General features: G+C 35.7%; 1 protein-coding gene across 2 annotated transcripts; it reads left to right on the top strand.

Annotated features, from left to right (window-relative positions):
* Window positions 1–1,782: 1,782 nt before the first annotated feature.
* On the top strand, window positions 1,783–23,534 carry wasla (WASP like actin nucleation promoting factor a). Of its 2 annotated transcripts, XM_052597808.1 has the most exons (11): window positions 1,783–2,370; window positions 7,892–8,026; window positions 8,114–8,200; window positions 8,396–8,492; window positions 11,001–11,024; window positions 15,002–15,176; window positions 15,962–16,004; window positions 18,178–18,331; window positions 20,202–20,719; window positions 21,948–22,053; window positions 22,411–23,534. In XM_052597808.1, the coding sequence occupies exons 1-11, from the start codon at window positions 2,266–2,268 to the stop codon at window positions 22,470–22,472; spliced, it is 1,506 nt and encodes a 501-aa protein (XP_052453768.1). In that variant the 5' UTR covers window positions 1,783–2,265; the 3' UTR covers window positions 22,473–23,534. The 2 variants fall into 2 exon arrangements, with proteins under 2 accessions (XP_052453768.1, XP_052453770.1); XM_052597810.1 differs by lacking the exon at window positions 11,001–11,024 and having other exon boundaries at window positions 1,962–2,370.
* The last annotated feature ends 100 nt before the right edge of the window (window positions 23,535–23,634 follow it).

The following is a 23,634-nucleotide window of genomic DNA, read 5'->3' as shown; positions in this document are numbered from 1 at the left end:
AGCAGTAGCAGAGTTTAACGGGAGGCCAGGTGTCCCCTGGCAGGGCTCCGCTTTCAAACACGATCCTCCATCTGTCTCTTTCTTGCCTCTCCTATCTTCATTTGTTCATCACTAGGGATGAACAATGTGAACTCTGTCCCTGATGCTTTTACATAAGACTGGACGATTAATAATCAGGCATTTTAAATAAAAGTATAGATGTGAAAAGCTTATTTAATAACAATAATCTTAATTGTCTGATGGTAATACAATTGAGGTTTTTATTTCTGGGCTCCAAAAGTTTTTTGGCTCTATGGGTTGAAGTGTTAGCTCTTAGTAATCTTGCCTTCTTAGTAATTACACTGGGTTATTGTGAAGTTTTTTGCTCTGTAATAACAGTGTAGAATGTGCTGAATCTCTATGGAAAACTGAGGTCATCATTATCTCAGGAGAAAAGACTGTCTAAACATGCAGCAGCCACACAGATATGCCAGTTGTGTGATCACTGTTATCCTCCGAATAGAATATAACTGGTGGTTTCGATAAGTGGCAAAAATGTTAAAATTACTGTTTATAGTGTGGACTGAGGAAAGCCAGACTTTCACCTCATAAAAGATCTCAGGTTGGCACAACTTCCAGGAGCTGGTGATGGGGTTTATTTATTTATACAAATGGTCAAGAATTCTAAAGAATATAACATCCCATACTAGCAGAGATAAATACTAGTAGAGATTCCATACTTTTTACAAATTATTCAATATATTATAGATCAAAATTGCATGCTCGCCATGTAAGGGCTTTGACAATTATTTTTTTAATAAATTTGTAAAATAATGTATTTGCACACAAATGTATGCGTGATAGATGTCTGTGTGTGTAGTATATCAAAGCATATAAAATATATCAGTATATCAAATAGCCCTATATATTATAATCAGTATATGATGGGATTATAGTGTGTACAAAATCTGCAGAATATAAAAAAGTTTTTTTTAGATTATTAAGTCTAAAAAACATTGTTTTAATATTCTTCTATTTTGAAAAAATTCTTAATTTATTTCATATTCTTATGTTCACACACACACACACACACACACACACACACACACACACACACATATATATATATATATATACATATATATACATATATACACACACACACACACACACACATACATATATATATATATATATATATATATATATATATATATATATATATACATACATACATACATATATATATATATATATATATATATATATATATATATATATATATATATATATATATATATATATATATATATATATAAAATCGTCTATTTTTCTAAACAATTAATTTTAATGTAATTAATGAAAGATCAATATTGCTTAAAATGCAACTTTTTAAAAACCAATAAATAACATAAATAAATAAAATTACAACATTATAAGTGTTATCCTTCCACTGGAAAATATAGTCCCTTATGAAACACTGCTATATAACAAAACTAATGATCCGCTATACTCTGCGCATATAATGAACAGGTGTTTCTCGTTATACCTAATACTATATTATGGATTTTAGACTGTATATTTACCATTCAGAAGCCTGAATAGAAATTATCCGCTTTATTAAACAACAACATAGTTATCATTTCTTTAAAACTGAGCATTTAGATGCGTCAAATACTGTAATCAATGACGGCGCTGTGCTCCACCCCCTGCCTCAGAGGCCCCGCCCATCCCGTGCGCATCCCCGTTCTCATTCTGCAGAGGCACGGGAAAACAGGGATAGACCATGCCGAAAAACAAGGGGGGAGGATGTAGTTATTACGTACCACTGTTTTAATTAATATTCACCCACGTTTAGATATTAAAACTCAATGCATGTCATTTTATTTCAAGGTTTTTGTAACTAAACAATAACAAATGGCCTAACCAAAAAACCAACACCTTGCACCGACCGAATTCCGTTCCACCCTTTCCCAAACTGTTCCTTGAATTCTACCGTCCTCCTGCCATGTTGGATTGAAGGAGCGTTATTGCTTTAAGAGTTCGCAATGAAAGTTTATATTATGCGGTCTGTCAAAAGTGAACCAATTAAAGAATAAATAAGCCACGGGAGTAAACGAGTCGCATCTGCATCGCGCGCGCATTGAAGACAACACTACATCGGCTTTACTTGCATGCGGAGCTCCTTACGGGATGAACGGAGCGCAGGCCATGTTGATCTGTGATTGCACATAAAATCATCTAATACGAGACAAACGCTCAAGTTCATCCGCTTCGTCCGTCAACATGAGCGGCCACCCGCCCCAGAGGAGGGTGGCAAACGTGGGCTCTATCCTCCTGACCCCGCAGGAGAACGAGTGTCTGTTCAACTACCTGGGCAGGAAATGCATCGTAAGTTGTGTTTACTCTCACGGCCGACCTGTAGTCTTCACTACACATACAAACCATATTGCTTTTCAAATATTCAGTGATGTGACGCAGACCAACGGTGGTAGCTTCTGGCGAGGACAGTTATGTTTTAACGCGTGTGTGATGTCCATCAACATCCTCCTCACTGTCAAGGGAATGAGACTCTGTGATTGAAATCACATGATGTAGTAGCCTAACTGTTGTGAGGTATCTAACGTTATATGACTTTGAGTTGGGAATTAAATATTCCTTCTGATTTCAGAGTAAATTGCAATAGGCCTTCTGCTTGAGTGAATGCTGGTTTGACAAAACCTAGTGAGCTGCCTACAAAGACAGCATCATAAGTGCAGTCTGAGTCAGCTAATTGATGCACGTGCAGATGATGCCCAGATATGCTGTCTATGTAGGCAGCTCACTTGCTACTGTCTCAGATGACCCTCAAACTCCACCAGATGTGTCGGTGAACTATCTATCTATCTATCTATCTATCTATCTATCTATCTATCTATCTATCTCTCTCTCTCTCTCTCTCTCTCTCTCTCTCTCTCTCTATTGCTATGTCTAATTGCATGTCTTTCTATCAGTTATTCTGTGTTTGAATCTATCTACCTCTATCTATTTCTATATCTGTGTCTTATCTACAAATGTTTCAATCTGCTATGATAACTGTATGTAACTGGATTTCGTTCAAATTACAGCACGACCTTTGTTTCTGAGTTCAGTGTCAAGTAGCTAGCTCTCAATTTCGGCTCAAAGTGTTAATACGTTTAATTATATTTAATAACCTGCAGCAATTTCTGGAAAACGACAAATTTGCAGTAAAAGGAGACTTTGTTAGTTGTCCATGCTAAACGAAAGCTCTATTCTACAGATCTGGTTATTATATCTTATTTGGCTAAATTGTCAGAAGTAAAGATATTTGGTTTTTACGCTATTTATTTGTGATGGTCTTGTCCATCCTACTTGAGGACCCATAGTTATAGTATCTGGACGCTTGCAAATGTTTGAGAATTCAACATTTAACAAAATAAAACCAAATGATATATTTTTGAACTTATTTAATAAAGTTATGCAGTACTTTGGGATCACAACATTTTACAGAGAGAAGTTTCAAAGCTGATAAAACTGTGCATATATTAATGAATTTAAAAGGATAATTCACCCCAAAAATAAAAAATCACCCCTTGATTTACTCATCCTCAAGTCTTGCTACTTGTATATGATTTTCTTCTTTCAGACGAGTACTTTCAGAGTTGGCTATATTAAAAATCTCTTGGCTCCTCAAAAGCTTTATAGTGGTACCAAATGGTGGTTGAGATTTTGAAGCCCAAAAAAAGTGCATCCATCCATTATTAAAAAGTGCTCCACGTGGCTCCTGGGGTTAATAAAGGCCTTCTGAAGTGATTGAGTTTGTGTAAGGAAGCATTTGTTAGAAAAGTGTCTTCATTTTTCAAAATTCCTCAAGTGATGAGGCACGTCATGTATTTGGTTCTTAGTAGATTTTTGATCCATGTACAAGATGTTTTTGTTGTTGTTTTTTTGGATCGTTATACAATTGGATTGAAATGGATGAGGAAGGAATAAGCTTGGCCAAGAAACATCTAGTGTTTCATTTATACATTTTGCAGGAAATCAGATTAAAAAAAATATGGCATTCTTTCCCATCAGACCTACTTAAGTTGCTCGTCCACGTCTAGGTGGAAGTGGGATGAGCGCGAGCGGTGTCAGTCCAGGAACGGCAGCCAAGAGCCTGGCCATAAAGTGGGCTTTCACAGGGAAAGACTAAATATGAGATGCGTCGTTGGGGCCAAGATCCAGCAGTCATGGGTTCATTCATCACTGTGTCCCGAACCGGCACCGAAAACTGAGGGTAGAGGGTGGACGGAATCCAAATGGCACAATAGTGAGAGAGATGGAGAGAAGGGAAAAGATAGGGGTTGGGGGTGGGTTGTGCGTGATCAGCAGTCTTTGAGGACAGGAAGTGAACTGATCTGCCTCCTTTCCATGGAGATTTGAGCTTTAATGAATAGAGCTGCTGAGCCAGTGCTGATCCAGAATCAGGTTCCCAAGCAAACCAAACCAAAGACATGATGAAATGTTCATCTTTAATGCGTACTTATGTTCTTGGTGAAGACTTTAGCAGACAGGAATGCCGTAAAAACCTGGCGGATATCCATGAGATGATGTGTTCAGTGTTTGTTTAGTGCGATTAAACCCAGCCAATCGATCAAAAGTATAGGGTAACATATCAGTGTGAGAACGTTTGGCTGCTTTGAATGCAACGAGTGTACATTGTTTATATCATATGGAAACTAGACTGTTTCTTGAAATTCTGAACTCTGAATACAGTAGTTGAAGGTTCAGCGATGTCCTTGAATCACTCGGCCCACCAAGACCGAACGCGTGCTCGTACTCAAATGCTGAATGTGCAGTCTAGAGCACGAGGAAGCAGTTTTTCATCCGAAGAAATGAAGGGAAGCCTTGTTTCATTGATGCTGCTGTTACTGACGTGGCAGGATCGCAATGAGAGGAATAGTTAACCAGAATTCTTATTTTCTGCCTTCCTTTGAATGAAAGTAATTGTGCATTTAGGTTTATTCATTCAAATATTTGCACATGCTGTTGTTAGATGTCGATGTTTTTTGGATTAGTTTTCAGATGAATGAATTGCTTGAATGGACTTCACTGATGGATGTCTTATTTCTTTGGATAAGCAGGGTGTTTTAATGGATTATTAAAAGTCAAAGTTTATGAAATGTTTGATATATTTAGACTTTCTATAATTTGTTAATCATTGACGTATTTATTTTGATCCGATAACTTTGGATAATTAAAATGTTTAATCATTCGATCATTTACTTGCTATTAAGAGCGTAATTTCTTCAATTGTTAAATTTTATTCGTTAGAATGCCTTTGAGAAACATTTACCGTTTAATCCAGTTACTTTTATTATGTTTCATTGTAAAAGTAAGTTTTCAAAATGAAAAAAATTCAACTTTATCAAATGTTTGATCCATTGGAATATATAATCTCTAAATTTATGAAGTATTTCTTTTAATCGGATTATTTTTTTTGTCAAATATGTTTCTGACCCATCGGGTTAAGTTGAAGTAGGTACAAATTCTACAGTTAATTTTTCTTAATTATTTTAACAATTAAAAAAATTCTGCTCATTTCAGTTTGATCATTGGTTAATCTGTTTTCTGTTTTTCTGTTAATCGGTTGATTAGAGATTATGATTACAGTGTAGATGTATTTCTCCAATGATTCAGTGTGGTTGCAGTCCTGCAGACAGGTGGTTTCTTGAGTTATTGCTCAGTGAAAACACTATAGGTCTGTATTGATCAGAGACTTCATTCAAATATTTGTGGTAGTGTTGAATGCTAAAGTGTGCAGTAAACCACAGGACGGGGTTTCCTTGGTCTCCTGTAATTGCTCCGCATTAGCTTGTATGTGTGTGAATGTGTGTGTTACTTGTCCATGGAAAATATTTCATCATCTGTGAGATCTTGGCTGTCCTCCCTATGACAGTATTGCCAAGACACTGGCCTATTTTTCCCTTCGGTAACCCGTGTCCTGAAAAAGTGTTCGAAATGCTGCTTTCAGTCATGTGCATGGAACGCAGACACTCTTCGAGTAAGAGTCCCTATGGAGAAAGAATAAAAAGCCCCATCAAGTGTGTCTCCAAGTACTTTTCTGCAGTTTATATTACAGCAGTATTTGATATCTGCAGTGGCCGGTGTGTGCAGCGTGCAACATCATGCAGTACTCATACACTGATTTCTGTGCATTTTTTGGTCATGTTTACAGTTTCTGCATGAAATTTAGATGCAGATCTGTCCAGAATGCAACCCTGCTACTGTAAATACAGGTGATGAGAATAACTTCATAAGAGTATGCACATGTGCCAGTGTTGGTGCATTGCATTGTTATTTTTATTCTTAACATATTGTTTTATATTTATTTATTTTTACATTTTAGGATTGAAAAATTTGGTTTTGTTTCAGATTTTCCATCACATTTCACAATTATTAATTCTTTATAGTGTTTCTTTATTATCAATGTGTGTTTGTATTATACTTCTACTAAAGTTTGTAGGATTTCACATTTATTTAAATGCTTTGATGGATCAAGTTAATCAAAGGAAAAATTCATCTGAAACGAAAATGTGTAAAAAAAAAAAAATCATTAGCAGGCCATCCGAGATATAGATGAGTTTGTTTCTTCATCAGAACAGATTTGGAGAAATTTTGCATTAGGCTACATCACTTGCTCACCAATGTATCCTCTGCAAGTGAATGGGTGCCGTCAGAATGAGAGTCCAAAGAGCTGAAAATCATCACAATAATCCACAAGAACCCTTCAGTTCATCAACTGAAGGGTAACTATTATGCCCCTTTTTACAAGATTTAATATTGGTCTTGGGTGTCCCCAGAATGTGTCTGTGAAGTTTCAGCTCAAAAGACACAACAGATAATTTATTATAAAAGCTGGAAAGTGTCATTTTTGGGGGTGTCCTCAGCAGCTCAGATGTTGGGAGAAAATGAAGACTCTTATGTTCAGTCTTACATCCAAACAAAGAGCACCGGGATAGCTTACGGGACATTATTGAAGTTACAGCTGCTTCATGCAGGACAGCGCACAACTGCTGAGGGCGGAGACTGTAGCAATGCAGGGCTGTCAATCAACCCCTGTGGTCCCTGTGTCAATCACACTGCATGAGAATCCAAACAGCAGGCCTAGTGAGACTGACTTGGTTTAAAGGGGATTGAGAAATGAGTGGGTGGATTCTTATCGTTGTAGTGTGGCTGTTCACACACTGCCAACACACACCTATGTCCCATGTAAAAAAAACACAATTCTATAATCCCAAAAATGATTCCTCCAGTGAAAAATGTCCTCTCACATCAATATCCAGCAACATATTTGTTTTGGACTGTTTCTGCTTACAAACAGTACTTGATCTGTCCATAATTCTCTCTTGATTTAAACAAAATGACTTTTCCAGTGGATAAAGGAATGTCATGGATGGAGGGGTAACACTTTATTTTACATTGTATTATTATAGAAATTACAATAACTAGGTAATAGCTAACTGCTAATCCTAAACCTAGCCCTACCCCATGTAGTTACCTTATAGCACCAGCAAAGTGCAACTGGTAGAGGACTGATTTGAAGTTAAAAACATCTTAATAATGGTTTAGATTTTAAAACCATACAGCTTTTCACTTCACAAGAAAATAGATTTACTGGAGTCATTTGGATTACTGGATTATTGTAATATTTTATCAGCTGTTTGGACTCTCAATCTGGCGGCACCCATTCACTTCAGTGGCTCCATTGATGAGCAAGTGATGTAATGCTAAATTTCTTCAAAACTCATCTACACCTCGGATGGGCTGAGGGAAGAGTACATTTTCAGCAAATGACTGAAAATGTGTTTTTGTTTACTCGTAATTTTAGGTTGTTTCATGAAGTTCACGATTGTTTTGGTTTTTGCAGACCTTGTGCTCAGCGGTGGTCCAGGTGTACGGGGCAGACAGGAGCTCGTCCTGGATCAAGAGGTGCTGTGGTGTGGCCTGTTTGGTCAAAGACAACCCTCAGAGGTCTTATTTTATCCGTGTCTTTGATATCAGGGTGAGCTCTCTGAGATCAAATAAACAGCAAAGATATCAGATCTTAGACCTTATAATAAAAAAAAATCGTGTTTGTCATTTTTTGCAGGATGGAAAAACAAAGTTTGAGCAGGAGCTCTACAATAACTTCAAAATCAGTAGTTTGAGATCCTACTTCATTACCTTCGCCGGAGATGTGAGTGTTTTTTTTTCTTCATATTTCACGTTGTTGACCATTCGCGAGAAAGCAAACAGAGAGAACTAGGAAGAGATGTTCTGTGTAAAAGTTTGTTTGGCGAGTCACTTTCTTGTCGTTCTTGTAAAACTGCTTTTAGCATTAGTGCGGATGTGATTGGGCTTTTTTGGTCGTATGGTGTGTTTTGCTCTTTAGTCTTGTCAGATGGGCCTCAACTTTGCCAGTGAAGAGGAAGCCAAACGATTTCGGAGCGCACTCAACGAACTGCTCAACAGACGACAGAGGAAAACTGGTAAATGTGCTGCTTTTAATTACTTTCCTTTTCTTTGAAGGGATGATAGTTCACCAAAAATAAAAATGATGGCATTATTCATTTACTCACCCATATGTTGTTCTAAATCTAATCCACATGACTTCCTTTTTTGATCTCGATTCAGTTTTATTTTTGGATGAACTCACTATCAACTGATAAGCTTTACATTCAGTAGTAATCAAAAAAATATGTCTAAAAACCTTATTAGTGTCTAAAACATATCCTCCCAAATCTGTGTTTCTCATTATAGTTCACCCAACAATGAGAATTATAGTTATCTTCATATGCTGTTTAATTCAATTGGTTCTGGTTTGGATTCTGATATACCTATAAATACAGACATGCATGAATACCTTTAGTATGGGTCAATTTTTATACCATAGAAATCTCATAATTCTTGTCACTAGTGTCAATATCACAAAAAGTAATACTAGCCTAAAAAAAGTGAGAGATTAAATAAGAATCAAATTACAAACAATAGGACAAAAAGCTACAGCAGAACAAATACAGTAAATAAGATACTACACACATTGTATAATCAAATGTATGAAAATATTCTTTACTGTGAAAATTAAATGTATATAATTCCTCCTTCTTAAATTTACAAAAGTGATTTAGTCAACAGTAGATTTTCTCTTTTGTTGTTTGATTAACATGAATGACGGCCAGCAGGAATATTAGACTGCTGTCACTTTAAGAGCTGCCCGGATCCAATATACTGTTACACACCTGTTTTCTATGTCTCGGTCTTGATTACAAAATGTAAATAAAAAGGATTATATCTTTCAGTATAATGAAAGTTTATGAGAACTGCAGTTAACTAGCTTTAAGATGACTAGAAAAAATTATGATGACTTGTGATTTTATAATAGTTTTGTGTGAGGAACAGACTAAAATATTAATTGTTTTTAGTTCAAATCTGACCACGCAGTCCAGCTCCTGACATTTCATCAGAGAATCCGACATCCCAGTTCACGAAACCATTCTGACTGGTTCAGTTTTTGGATCCAACTCAATTAACTCACTGTAAACCTACATTTTAGTTTGTCTGCGACACAAATAAATGGTATGACTTTGAAGAAGAATTAAAAATTTTTTTAAAGCTCATACATATATTTTTATTGGTGCTTTAAAGCTCCAGTCATCATTCATTGTAATTTCATGGAAAAGCGCAACCAAAAAGTTTTTTTAAATATCTCCTTTTGTGTTCCACAAAAGAAAAAGCAAGTCATATGAGTTCATAATGACATGCGGATGAGTTTGTCATTTTTGGGTGAACTTTTCCTTCAACACACTCACTTATTAAGCTCACATTTTCTCGTTAACCTGTTATTTCCTGTTGCCGGCTGCTCATTAGTTCTGTTCATCTCTCCCCATCTTTCCTACTGTTCCTCTCCATCTGTGGTTGTAATCTCTGTCGTAGTTTAGCAAGTGTGCTGGTTTTCTCTCCATAGCTTGTGTCGTAAAAACTGCACAGTGGCCCTTTTCTCCTCATGTCCCTCTTGTAAACGCAGCAGTCTCTCTCCTCACTTCCTGGCTGGGTTCCAGTACTTCCTGCTCTGTTTTGCATGCTGGGCTTTGAAGTTTAGGCTTCTCTCGGCACTAACTGATTTTTAAAGAGGCCCTGGTGCCTTATACGCCTCCTATGTCTGCCTTGCCTGCCCTCTCTTTACATTTAATGTGGTTGAATTCCGAACAAACATGTTTCATCACTTCTCAGTTGGATTACATTTACGTACAGCGAATTGTTTCGCAAACTAATGAATCCAATAATAAAAAATAAAAAAAAATTATTAAATAGAGCAAGCCTTCATAGCATAATGTAAACAGCAAAGATAGCAAGTTTTTTTAAATGAAAACAAAAAGAAATGTAAAATCAAAGTTGCTGTCGGTGACAGGAATTGTTTATTTTTTTTCACGCGAATACCAACGTATTCACCGTCTGTGATTTTCTTTTATTTTACTTTAGTGTGAAAACCAAATCTGCCATAATTTCCTCAGTATTCGCGTCATTTTTGCCAAGCGCTACCATGCACAAATGCGACCACCTCAAATAATTAGCACAATCTTAACAAATTTTTCGCAAATACGACTATTTTGGACACCGTCTAAAGCCCTGGTTTTCACAGTAGCAGATTAGAGAAACACTTCACCTTTAAGTTCAAGGTTATAAGAATATTATCAGTTTGCTTATGAACGAACCACAAATGTTGGTGCTAAAAATGTGACGATAAACCTAGGGCTGCCAATTAATAAAGTAAACCCTAAATAAAACTTCATTTATGGAAGTTAGTGTTTTGAGAAAGGGCGCAGAGCTCAGGGCACCTCTGTTTTCCATCTTGTTCCCTAACCTTTCCAAAACTAAAGTAATTTAACCATTCCCTTCTCCTCTGGGTGACCTGCTAACTGTCTCCCTCTCTGTTACTGACCTCACTAGTCTTTTAATTCGGCCTCCACATTTTAACAGTCTTAATTTTGTTTTTGCAGAGAAAAGGCGTGACCCACCAAATGGTATGTGTCCTGGTACTTACATTCACTTATGAATTTACTCCTAATGTAATCAGAGCTCATCGGTTTGCTTGTTTTTGTTGTTGTTGTAAATTCCCTTTTTGACAGAATTATGCTGAAATGCGCACACGCACATAATGTATCTTCCACAGAAATCAAAACAGATTCTTGAATGAGTGTCGTCAGGCATGAGCGTGATTCACACAAACACAGATCCACATTGTAGATGACCTAGATGAGAGTAGCGTCCAACCGCTGACTGGAAGCCTGAGGTCAGTCTGTGCGCTGGGTGCCGTGTGTATGCCACATGGATCATTCCATGCCACTGCGACTCGCTCCCATTCCGTTACATCACAGAGACCATGTTTCCTCACTTATGTCGTTTATAGGTTTTCTCATGGAGGTTTATGGCACTGGTCTGAGTGAGTGAGTGACGTGACATACAGCCAACTATGGTGACCCACACTCAGAATTCGTACTCTGTGTGTGTGCACTTTGTATGGGTTAAATGCAGAGTCTTGAATACACACACACACACACACACACACACACATTTATGCTGTGGCGCCCGGGGAGCAGTTGGGGGTTCGATGCCTTGCTCAAGGGCACCTAAGTCATGGTATTGCTGGCCCGAGACTCGAACCCACAACCCTCCAACTCTCTAACCACTGGGCCAAGACTTCCCACATATATATTTTTGATGTCACTTAGAAGCTGTAGTTGCAAGTTACTAAATGATCTTGTTAGATTTGTCAGTATCCTGCAGTAGGATATGTGTGATGCTATTTGCAGGCCTATAGTTTTTTATTTTTTTAAGAATGCTATAGGAAATATCAAACCAAATTAAGTGTTTGTTTATATATTAATTTGAGTATTTGGGGAAGGGCATACATTTTATATATATATATATATATATATATATATATATATATATATATATATATATATATATATATATATATATATATATATATATATATATATATATATATATATATATAATATAAAAATATATAAATTTAGCATCTATATATACACACATATACATATGTGTGGGTGTAATCTTTGTTTTACTATTAATTGTTAATATGTAATTATCTATTTTTTATATTTTGTCATTTCAAAAATTCATAAAATATAAGTAATAAAATAATATAATAAAAAGTATAATTCATAAAAAATGTGGGCACCCATGCTCCATCAAATATTTGGTTAATTTTCCCAAAAGGTAAAAGACTGTACATTTAAAATGCTATTGTAAGTTTGATTTCATGTTGTAATTAAAGGTAAATTTTAATTTTTGCAAGTATAATCCTGAACACTCACTACGTCTGCCATTGGTTGACTAAACAGATAGCCCCGCCCCAAACTCACACCATTGGTTCAGTCAGTGTTGTTTGGTAGCAGTGTTTGTTTTTGATAGCACCACACTATTTACATTTACTTTCCAAGGGATTCAGCCTTTTTTGTTTTCGCATTACCAGCCAATCAGATTCATCTCCAGTCTGAAATGTTATTATCTGTGAAGTCAACATATTTGTTCTAGATTTGATACGGCAGCTCTGGAGGCCAGTTCCATTTTATTCCTCCTCCAATCTGTTCACATTCATAATTTCTAGCTGTTGTTCCAAGCATATTGCGCCCCTGCTTGACTACACAATGAAGAATGAAGCCATTCAAATCAGATTTCTGCGAAGCGTTGTACCATCAAAAAGCAGTTGTAATCTTTCTCCAGCACATTTCCTTCCCCTGCGCTTCCTCATTATTGATATCTGACAGAGTGAGCTCTGATATAGTTTGCTGTTGATGAGTAGAGATGCTAATCACCGATTCGCTGTGAAACATCTGTCAGTCGAAGCCAAGAACACCCTTGTGTATTAGAAAAAGCGTGGCTTTGCCTGCAGTTGAAGACTTGTAATGCTTACAGCTAATTTCAGAGATTGAACTGGATCAATGGTAATTCAGGATCTGGTGGACGGTTAGATCACAAAACTCTCTCAACTGGTTTAAAGAGCATCTCTGGAGGCTGCTTAGATTGCTATGTAGCTTCTCGCTACGGTCATATTAGCTAGCTACCGTAGCTTCACACTTTAATGCCGGGCCACAGATGAGATGATGTTCTTCACGACCTTCCTGTCCGAGTGTTTCGAGGCCAGGTGGTAGATCGGTGCTGTCTGGGGATGAACTGAACACGTCTTGACCTCAGCCTCACTTTAACACACTGCTGAAGCTCAGGGGTCGACGGACCCTCAATCTCTACAGAGGACGTCCTCTCAGGTCACGGTGGGGTCACAGGAAGCTCCTGGCTCTCGCCCGAGGTACAGTAGGGCTTTAACAGCTCTTCTGTGGCTCCTCACGGTTCTAGTGAAGAAGTGAGCGTGTGCTTCTGAACTGAGACGTGGATGTGAGTGAAACATCTCTTGGGGACTTCTGACGTCAGAAGCTTGTAGTGTGAAGATCTTTTGTTTTCACTTTGTGTTACAAAGTTCTGAGAGGGGTCTTTCTTATTTAATTGTTTTTTTATGCTTTTGGCACAAATAATTATTAGACTACATAAACAGAATTATTATTATTATTACTGTAGTCTTTTGAATTCGTAGCTTTTGAGATACAGTTGAAAGGGATAAGGTGTTTTAAATGATTTTTAATTTTTTATTAATTTTATTATTTTTATATATTTAAATTCCATAAAAATCTATATAATATATTTGACAGTTTTTTTTATTAGTTTTATTCATTAATATGGCACAAAAAATTGACTGCATGCATTTTTATTATTATTATTAAACATTTTATGCATTTTTGATACATAAACCGATTAAGACAAATCTAAATATAATGACAAACATAATAACAATGATAATAATTATTAGTTTTTTTTACTCCATGAACAAAATTATTTTTATTGTATAATTTTAGAATTATAATATTGAAACCTTTTATTTATACAGTGTTATTTATACTTATTTTATGCAGTTTACATGTACATTTTGATACATTAACAGGATTATTAATCTTTTGATTTAATAATCATAATGTTTAAACATTTTATTCATAAATATTTGCTAAAAAGATTAAGAAAGATTAAGAAAAAATAATTATATTTATCAATTTTAATTATACATTTTCTTGTAGAAACTGAATAATAATATTAATAAAATTATACATCTTATAAAAAAAAAGGAATGCCATTATATTTTTATCATAAACATTATTATTATTATTATTATTATTATTATTATAATATACCTAAGGCTTTTTTTTTTTTTACAAGTAAAATTGTTATTATTTAACAGTAATGATACATAGAATTGTTAATATCATTGATAATATTATTCTTTTTTTTTTTTTTTAAGTGTAAAATATAAAGTCGTAAGTAGTAAAAAGTGAATAATTAATCTAACCATTTCATGGTGATTAATTGTGGTGAAAAGTGACTTTTCCTTCTTCAACACAGCAAATTAAAGGTGTTACAGTGGTTGATTTATTATTATTATTATCTGTGGATTCCGATCATGACTCTGGGCTTCACACTGAACTCTCTGACTGTCTTGAAAGCAGCTGCTAGCTAATGCTTGTGGTTTGGGGAAAGTTTGACACACAGCCTGTTGTTCAGCAGGGCTCCTTTCTATGAAAGCTGCTTTCTATCGCCCACATTTTGTTGTGATGAGAATCATTATGACGGGGCATATGTGTTTGGCTTGTGGCCGTGCTGGTCAATGCTATATTTGCATAATGCAGTCATGTTTATTTAAATGAAACCTAGCTCACGAAAGGTAGCTGAAATGAATACATACTAACTGAATATTTAAAACAGACATTTATTTTCAATCTTGCTTTAAAATGATCATGTGTGCGATTGATTCCTCTTAGCTTGCGCGGGACAGAATCCGCTGTTGTTGAGACGACTGCTGTCACTCTCTCACAGGGACGTGTGTGCGACAGCTCAGAGATTCTCTCATGTTTTGTCATGTGCCCAGGACCCTCTCTCCTGATGGCGACGGTGGACATCAAGAACCCCGAGATCAACAACAAACTCAATGTGTCCCACATCAATAACATGGTGCACAGTGGCCTTAACAAGAAGGAGAAGAAGGTCAAGGGCAAGAGGAAGAAGTTAACCAAGGCTGACATCGGGACGCCAAGCAACTTCCAGTGAGTCTTTAACTACAGCAGTTGCTGTACTTCCTGTGTTGGCAGGAAGTGACATCAGTAATGCATAATAAAAATGCAGTCATGCTGCTTCTGGGTTTTTATTTTTATCCTCCTGTCGTTTCCTGTCCATATGCCCAAAAACAATCATTAACTTGAAATTTGTAGTGGTGTTTATTAGTTATGCTTTTAACCCTTTTTCCACATAGAAAATGTTAATAAATTGGACGAAAATTTACACTTGTAAACTTGTTTTTTCACATATGATATAACAACCTACCAAAAAACTATTTAGAATTTTTGTGATTATTAATATTGTTATTATTAGTAGTAGTAGTATTTATTTGCAGTGTAAATATTATCAACTTTTTTTTATTTTTTTTATTTTTTTTTTACTAATTTATCTGGGCTTATGCCAATGTTATTTTAGTATTATTGAGATACTTGTGTAGTAAAAAAAAAAAAGAAATGTCAGTAAATCTTACATTTTTATTACTATTAATTGTAACCTTGACTTATGCACCTTAGTTTTTAAGTGAGCATTGCACAAAATGATCTCCAAATATGTTTTCCCACTTTAAAACTGAGGCACATAAGCTCAGATCAGCGTGACCTGGAGCCAGTCAGTTCCTAGAGAAATCTAGACTGATCTAGACAAAAAGACTGATTGATTTACAATATAACACACTGAGAGATTTACAAAGAAAGGTTACGTTTTCACCCTTTCCTCATGTTGTATTTGTTGTTGTTTATGCCAGTCTGACTGTGCTTAACGCTATATTTTCCAGGCACATCGGTCATGTAGGATGGGATCCGAACACAGGTTTCGATGTAAGTACACAACAACGACTTGCTCTGTCACACTCGTACGCTCTCCCAGACATATTGAAGAATCTCTGATAGGGAAACAATGCTGACCTGTGTAGTAATGGCATGATGAAATGCCTCAAATAGCCTTGTGTTCATGCAGGCTGAAGCATCTGACGCCCACAGCACTACCCAGACTGCATCTGTCTGTCTGTGTATTTGCACTGTGTGCATTTTAAATGGGTTTGTTATGGAAAGATATTACAAAACTGCTGCCTATTTATGAAGCAATAAGAAATTCAAGCTACTGGTGCAATGAAATGAGATGCTGTTGCTGTTAACTAACTGGAAAAATGTGCAAATGCTCTGAAGGTTTGCATTATGCATGCAGCTGGAATGTTAAGCATGACATAATGGATGGATGTAGCTGAGATGGTTCCCATTAGCAGTTTGTCCACTAGGTGGCAGGATTGTGCTGTATTTGAGAACAGCATGAATGCTGGGAAATCATGTCTAGTGCTTGCGAGGCAGAATTGCCTTGTAACACTTTCTGTGAAGCCCATATTTATAATACATTATAAGGGTATGAATGCATAATGCTTTATTAAATATGTTCTAATTCATTAACGTATTATAATAGTTACTTACTTGTGGTTATGGTTTTGCTGATACTTTATTTGAGCTTTTAAGAGCTTGGTGATTTAGAACACATAGCGAATAGTTGCAATGGATTATATTTCTGATAGTTATAATCTATTGTAAGTCTCATAACTTCCCATCTTTCTTGTGCTACTTTAACATAAATCAATCAAAGACCACTTCTAAGTATAGAAATAAGAATAATATATATTTTTTTCTCACACAGCCATAAGATCAGATGTTTAATATGACACATTTGCTTTTTATTGTGTTATGAGTTTGATTATTTTAATGGTTACCTTTTAGACAGCTGTTGAGAAGTAACAATGCAACTATGTCAACTAGAAGTTATTGGAGTATTATTAATATTACATAATTACAGTATAACATTCATTGTAATGCCTTAGGTTTGCCCATATAATATATTATAAATATGAGCTTCATAGAAAGTGTTACCAGAATTTCTCTCAAGATTTTAATCATCATTATCTTATCTTAAAAAGAAAAGTCCCCATTAAATTGCACTTAAAAATGTCACTGACTTTTACTTATTTTTGTTTTACTTATTTATTAAAATAATAAATAATTTACATTTTGGTAATTGGATCCTGGATATTGGATACTGACTTATTTTTTACTTATTAGTTTTATTTTATTTAAATTTTAGATAAGTTTTTAGTTATCTATATAAAATTAATATAATAAAAAAAGTTAATCTAATTTATTTATAGATTTAGACTTCTTTTTATTTTTATAATCGTTATACTTTTAAAGAAATTTAAGATAAAAATGTGAAAATCACTATGAACTTGGTAATCTTTAGGAAAAAAAATTTATTTACTAATTTTGTGTTAATTTATTTTAGCCTTAATCTTTCAGATTTGTTATCTTTCTAAACATCATACCTTAAAAAAAAAAAAAATGGTTGACCCAAAAAATGAAAATTGCCATTATTTACCTAATTTCCTAACCTATTATGGGTTTCTTCCTTCTGTTGAGCACGAAAAAAGATATTTTGAAGAATGTCGGTAACCGGTAGCCATTGACTTCCTTAGAATGGAGAAAAAATAAAGAAAAAAAAATACCATGGAAGTCAATGGCTACCGTCAACCTTATTCAAAATATCGTCTTTTATCTCACACTTCAGCATTCAAAAACTAACCTGCAGTGATAATCATATTTGCATAATGAGTTGTGATTCGCTCCTACATCTGTTTGCATACTGGACTGTGATTGGGCCTTTTGATTTTGCACCAATTTATTCATTATCATTAATGTGTATATATAATCTCTCTTCTTTCTTCTTCTATCTATATTTAGTTGTGCTTACTAAGGCAAGCATCACTATTACTATTGCTCATACTTAAGGTTGGTGATCTGAACAAACCCCTAACCATAAATAGAACATTTCGGCAACAAATGTGCACGACGTTTCTGCTACGGGAATGACACGGGCCAAAAAATCTAGTTTTGCTAAACTTTCTCAATTTTCTTTTGTTGCCTTGCAAGCACTTGTATTTCATTAAAGGATTCTAGTGAATAAGTTTTTATTTTGCAGTTGAATAATTTGGACCCGGAGCTGAAGAACCTGTTTGACATGTGTGGCATCTCTGAGGCCCAGCTCAAAGACAAGGAGACGTCGAAGGTCATCTACGACTTCATTGAGAAGAAAGGCGGCGTAGAGGCTGTGAAGAATGAGCTGAGGAGACAAGGTGAGACTGATCGCTGTCATCTGTGGCCTCATCATATTCATCTGTCTGTCCACCAACCAACCATTTCAGGCCTGAATCAACAAAAATAGCCCAAAACTTCCCCAAGCTAGTTATTTTTGAGTACTTTTTCTGTCCTCTGTGAAAACAAAGTGTTGCATGAAACAGCAAAGCCAATATGTCGTTTCATGACATTAAAATAATGTGGCTGTGATGCATTCCTCTAAGGATTTTATACAGAAGTTGGGTGCATATATTAGCATTTTGTATTTGATCAATATATGTGGTTTTCCTTCAGGTCCTCCCATGTGGTGCGGTAGGTGGAATGTGTGTGTTTCGTTCTGAGTGAAACCTGCTTAGATTTGCATGTGCTAGAGGTCTGATTCTTTGCATATTGGCATGAGATCTTACCTATATCTAATGTATCTTTATAGAATAGCATTTACATATGGATATGGAACATATGGATATGGAACATATGGATATGGAACATATGGATATGGAACATATGGATATGGAACATATGGATATGGAACATATGGATATGTTCCATGATTCTTCGTGTGGCATTTGTTTACTTATGTTCATCTAAAAAATAGAAAAAAAACATTTGTTGCTGATTGGTATGGTGCAAAATTTCATTTTTTCCCTCTAGTTTTAAAGACCCCATGAAATTGACTCTGGGGAGAACACTAGACTAAATTTAGCTAATGTTACAGCTCCTTTAGTTTATAAATGGAATCTGGGTAGCTATTTTTAATTGAAAATATGTTATAAATTGTTGTTGTTATAATTAAATATCATGTATTTCAGTAATTTATTGTACTTAGTTATTATCATCATTTTTTATTATTGTTATTTTTATTGTTTATGGAATTAAATTATTACTTTTCACATAAGAGAATAAAATTATTACTTTTCACATAAGAGAAAATGTGTTTCACGTACATCTGCTAAAAGTGATTTTCCTCAGTAAGAATTCCACTCGCATACAGATGCTTCAGAGCTGATGGACAGGAATTTAAAACTCCTATTTTAATTTCATGGAGTCTTTAAATTATACTAATGATGCCTTCTCCTGGAAAGTTCGTATTTATGAGTTAGGAAGTCATCATTATGATGTGAGATGCGTTCATGTGAGGGCTGGGCTATTTGGCCAAAAAATGATCGTGAAAATATCAGTCGATTTCAAGAATTATCTTGATAAATGTCAAATCTTTTTTTTTTTTTTCAAAACAGATTTTTGTTCCAAAGTGATAGCTGCTGAAACCAGATAGTTTAAGTATTTTTTTTTTGTTCGTTTTTTTTATATCATCGGTCTTCCTTGAACCATTATATTCCACACCCATGTGTTCCTGTGGCTCAGTGGTTGTGGGTTCGATTCCCAGGGAACACGTTAGGTAAAATCTGTTAGCCTATATGCACTGTAACTTAATTTGGATAAAAGCGTCTGCTGAATGCATACATTTGATTTTAATTTTGGTTGAATATAGTACCTCAATACCATGGTAAAAATATAACTATATGGTTTTTAGTTATCTTAGTTAATAAACCTTCTGAATTGAAGCAGTGTGTTTGTGTAAAAGAAATATCAAAATGTAACAACTTCATAAACCGAAATCTCTAGCTTCCGCTAACCGTCCTATGTAAGTACGTGTGTAAGTGTCATTCCAGCAGATGACGTAGGCGTAGCGCAAGCTTCGGTGAGAAGTGACGAATGCCATATTTTCTCACTGAAACACTTCTAGCTCGGAAACTGAAAGTTCAAAGATTCCCACTCATGATTAAGGCTTTGTGGCATTCAGCTCAGAAATATGGAGAGGCTGCATATTTATTTATTTTAACCCTAACAAATCTGTTTCTACTCTTTCAGCACCCCCGCCTCCACCCTCCCGGGGCGGCCCACCACCCCCACCCCCTCCTCACACTTCTGGACCCCCACCTCCACCACCCCCAGTGCGGGGACGAGGAGCCCCACCACCCCCTCCACCTTCAAGGGCCCCCACAACTGCACCCCCTCCGCCGCCTCCATCCCGGCCTAGCATGGGAGCACCTCCACCACCACCACCTCCCAGCAGAGGGCATCCACCTCCCCCTCCACCTGCCCCCGCCTCCATGCCACCTCCCCCGCCACCACCACCTCCATCCGGAGGAGCCGCCCCGCCTCCACCTCCTCCTCCACCGCCTCCTCCTGGACCTCCTCCACCCCCTGATATGGACGGAGGTCACAGCGAATCAACGCCCTCGCCCTTGGGCGGGAAGTCAGCTCTGCTGGAGCAAATCAAGGAGGGCGCTCAGTTAAAGAAAGTGGAGCAGAACAACAGGCCAGTGTCGTCCACAGGACGGGACGCGCTACTCGACCAGATCCGACAGGGCATCCAGCTCAAAACGGTGAGGACTGTAGATGCTAACACATCCTGATGTGTCCCAGACAGCTGCTCACCTGTCACTGTCAGTCATCCAGTGTGTTAAAGGTTTTAAACTGCCAGTTACATGTTCATGTAGCAAATCAGACCTATATATGTTTTTACACGGTTTTATTTTATTTTTAGGTTTATAATTTCATTTTATTTTATATGCGTTTATATATAAATAGATGTGTGTGTGTATATGTGAAACAGTGCTGGTCGCAGCAATATCTTATGCAAAAACACTGTAATACTTTTTGTATAATATAATAAAAAAAAAAACAATTATATAATTTTTTATTAATAAAAAATTATTGTATGATATTTGGATGATCATATATATGACCCTGGACTACAAAACCAGTCCGAAGGGTAATTATTATTTTTTTGTTTAAATTGAGATTTATACATTATTTTAAAGCTGAATAAATTAGCTTGTTATGATTTGACAATATTTGGCCGAGATACAACTAATCGAAAAATAGAAAAAATCGATATATTGTGAAAATCACCTTTTAAAGTTGTCCAAATTATCTCCTTCGCATTGAATATTACTAATCAAAAATTACATTTTTGATATAATTATGGTAAGAAATTAACTAAATATCTACACAAAACACGATCTTTACTTAATTATTAAATAATAATAATTTTGACCCATGCAATGTATTTTTGGCTTTTTGACCCATGTTTTTTTTTTTGCTACCTATGACTTGTTTTGTACTTCAGAATATATATATAAAATGTATGTTTCACAAGGGACACCTTATGCTCACCAAGGATGGATTTATTTGATCAAAAATACATTACCAAAAAAAAAAAATGGTAATACTGAAAAATATTACTACAATTAATTTGAATGTACGATATTTTAAAATTTAATTTATTTCTGTTATGCAAAGCTGAATTTACAGCAGCCGTCGCATGAAATGTTTCATTTATCCATGTTAAAAACCGTTGTGCTGCTTTATATATATATAATAGAAAGTTCAAAAGAACAGCATTTATTTAAAATAGACCTCTTTTGTGATGATTTTAATGTTTATAAAAAAATATCAAATTACTGTCGATTTTGATCAATTTAAATGCATCCTTGAATTAAATTATAAAAAAATAAAAAAAACAAGTGAGTCCTCAAATACTTTCAGAACTTGTTGTAGGAGCCATTATCTTGGTCTGATTGTCTGACAGCTTTCCTCTTGGATGTTCAGGTATCAGATAATGACTCAGGACCACCCACCCCTGCTCAGTCAGCAGGCATTGTCGGAGCTCTGATGGAGGTGATGCAGAAGAGGAGCAAAGCCATCCACTCCTCGGGTAAGTGCTTGTTTCAGGCTCTCAAAGGTTTGTTCAAAACAGGCCACTCAACTGCTGTTGATCCAGATAAATTGAGTTTGCATACTAAAATATGCTCCGTTACGTTTTTAAGATGACATGGCATGTCAAGCCCAATTTAAAAGATTATTTTTGTGATGTGACAGATTATGACTCTTTTCCTCTTCATTCTCAAATCGCAACATTCCCATTTAAATCAATGTTTTTCTGACGTAGATTAATGCTAGTGTCAAGGGCATTATTTCATACTCTAATATCCTTTGAGTTTGTGCGTTAATGGTATTGTCAGTAAATTATGAAATATTTATGGAGGTTATGCATTTTTTTTTTGGTCCTCAGATGAAGATGAGGATGATGAGGATGATGAAGACTTTGAGGATGATGACGAATGGGATGATTAATCCCGCAACACTAACCCCAACCAGTAGACTAAGTGATACTAAATTCTCATTTCCCAAAATTTTACTCCCATTCTGTTTTTTTTTTTTTTAAATTGCTGTATATTTTTGTTGCCTTTTTTTGTTTGTTTTTTTTAAATACTCTGTGCAATACCCCTCATGTAATCTGTAAAGTATTGTCATTTATCCTCTGTAAAATAATCTCCTGGAATAACCATGTGATGTTTTATGCCAGGATTCATGATTTGTTGACCTGAATGTTTTTGCTCCCCTGTGAGTGGGGAAAGGGAGATGGACGGGACGCTCGATGTCCTTATTAATTGTTGATCAATGATTTAGATAACACTATTTTCATACCCTACTTTTCTGTACCTTCGATTTTCTTATTCAAATCCTAGTTTAGCATTCTTAGATTTGGTAAGAGGTTCTCCTATCAGAATATGTATGTCCCCTGTATTGTTTCCCTTGTAAATGTACACCAGGCTGATATATTGAGGCTATATATATTTTTGCACGGATAACAAAGACATTTCACTACAGGATGAGAACACATTGGCTGAACACGTTAAATATGATTTCTGTGGTAATCACGATCAGCGTCACACTACATTGCACATCACAGAGTAGACCGTTCGGAGTTTTTGATTTCACTTTATTAACAAGAAAATAATATACGGTAGATTCCAACCGGCAAAATCGTGAGTACAGCTTGCTCCTAAATGTGAAAACCCATCCATTCACAAATACAGAATTTCATTCATATCAAGAAAAAAAAAAACACACACACACACATACAATTCAAACTTCCATTTGTTAGATGCTTTTGCAGGTCAACGCTTGACTGATGACTACATTTAAGGCGATGGAAAAAACATCAACAGCAAACTTTGTGTACAATTAATGCTGGTTTAACAGTATTGTCTGTCTGAACGGATTTTGCTCTCCTTGTCCTGTAAGGATAGTGCTGAAAAAAATTGTATAATTGACATCAAATCTTACATGAGGGTTGGAATGTGGAATGAAAACACTAAATTCTATACTTAAATAAATGGTATTATTTACAAACCTGAGATATGGTGCTTTTCTTTTTAGTAACCTGCATTATTTGAAATGCATGTATATTTTAACTTGTAGCTTTACCAACTTGTGTAGATACTGCTTGCAT

This window comes from Carassius gibelio, chromosome B25 (genome assembly GCF_023724105.1).
Source record: "Carassius gibelio isolate Cgi1373 ecotype wild population from Czech Republic chromosome B25, carGib1.2-hapl.c, whole genome shotgun sequence".
Classification (NCBI taxonomy): Eukaryota; Metazoa; Chordata; class Actinopteri; order Cypriniformes; family Cyprinidae; genus Carassius; species Carassius gibelio.
The sequence above is the reverse complement of the archived record's forward strand: the minus strand, read 5'-3'. Positions and strand labels throughout refer to the sequence as shown.

Coding starts and splice junctions, on each gene's coding strand:
- wasla (XM_052597808.1), top strand. CDS start 2,266: ATGAGCGGCCACCCGCCCCAGAGGAGGGTGGCAAACGTGGGCTCTATC. Junction 18,332..20,201: donor GAATGAGCTGAGGAGACAAG/GTGAGACTGATC, acceptor CTACTCTTTCAG/CACCCCCGCCTCCACCCTCC. Junction 22,054..22,410: donor CAAAGCCATCCACTCCTCGG/GTAAGTGCTTGT, acceptor TTTGGTCCTCAG/ATGAAGATGAGGATGATGAG.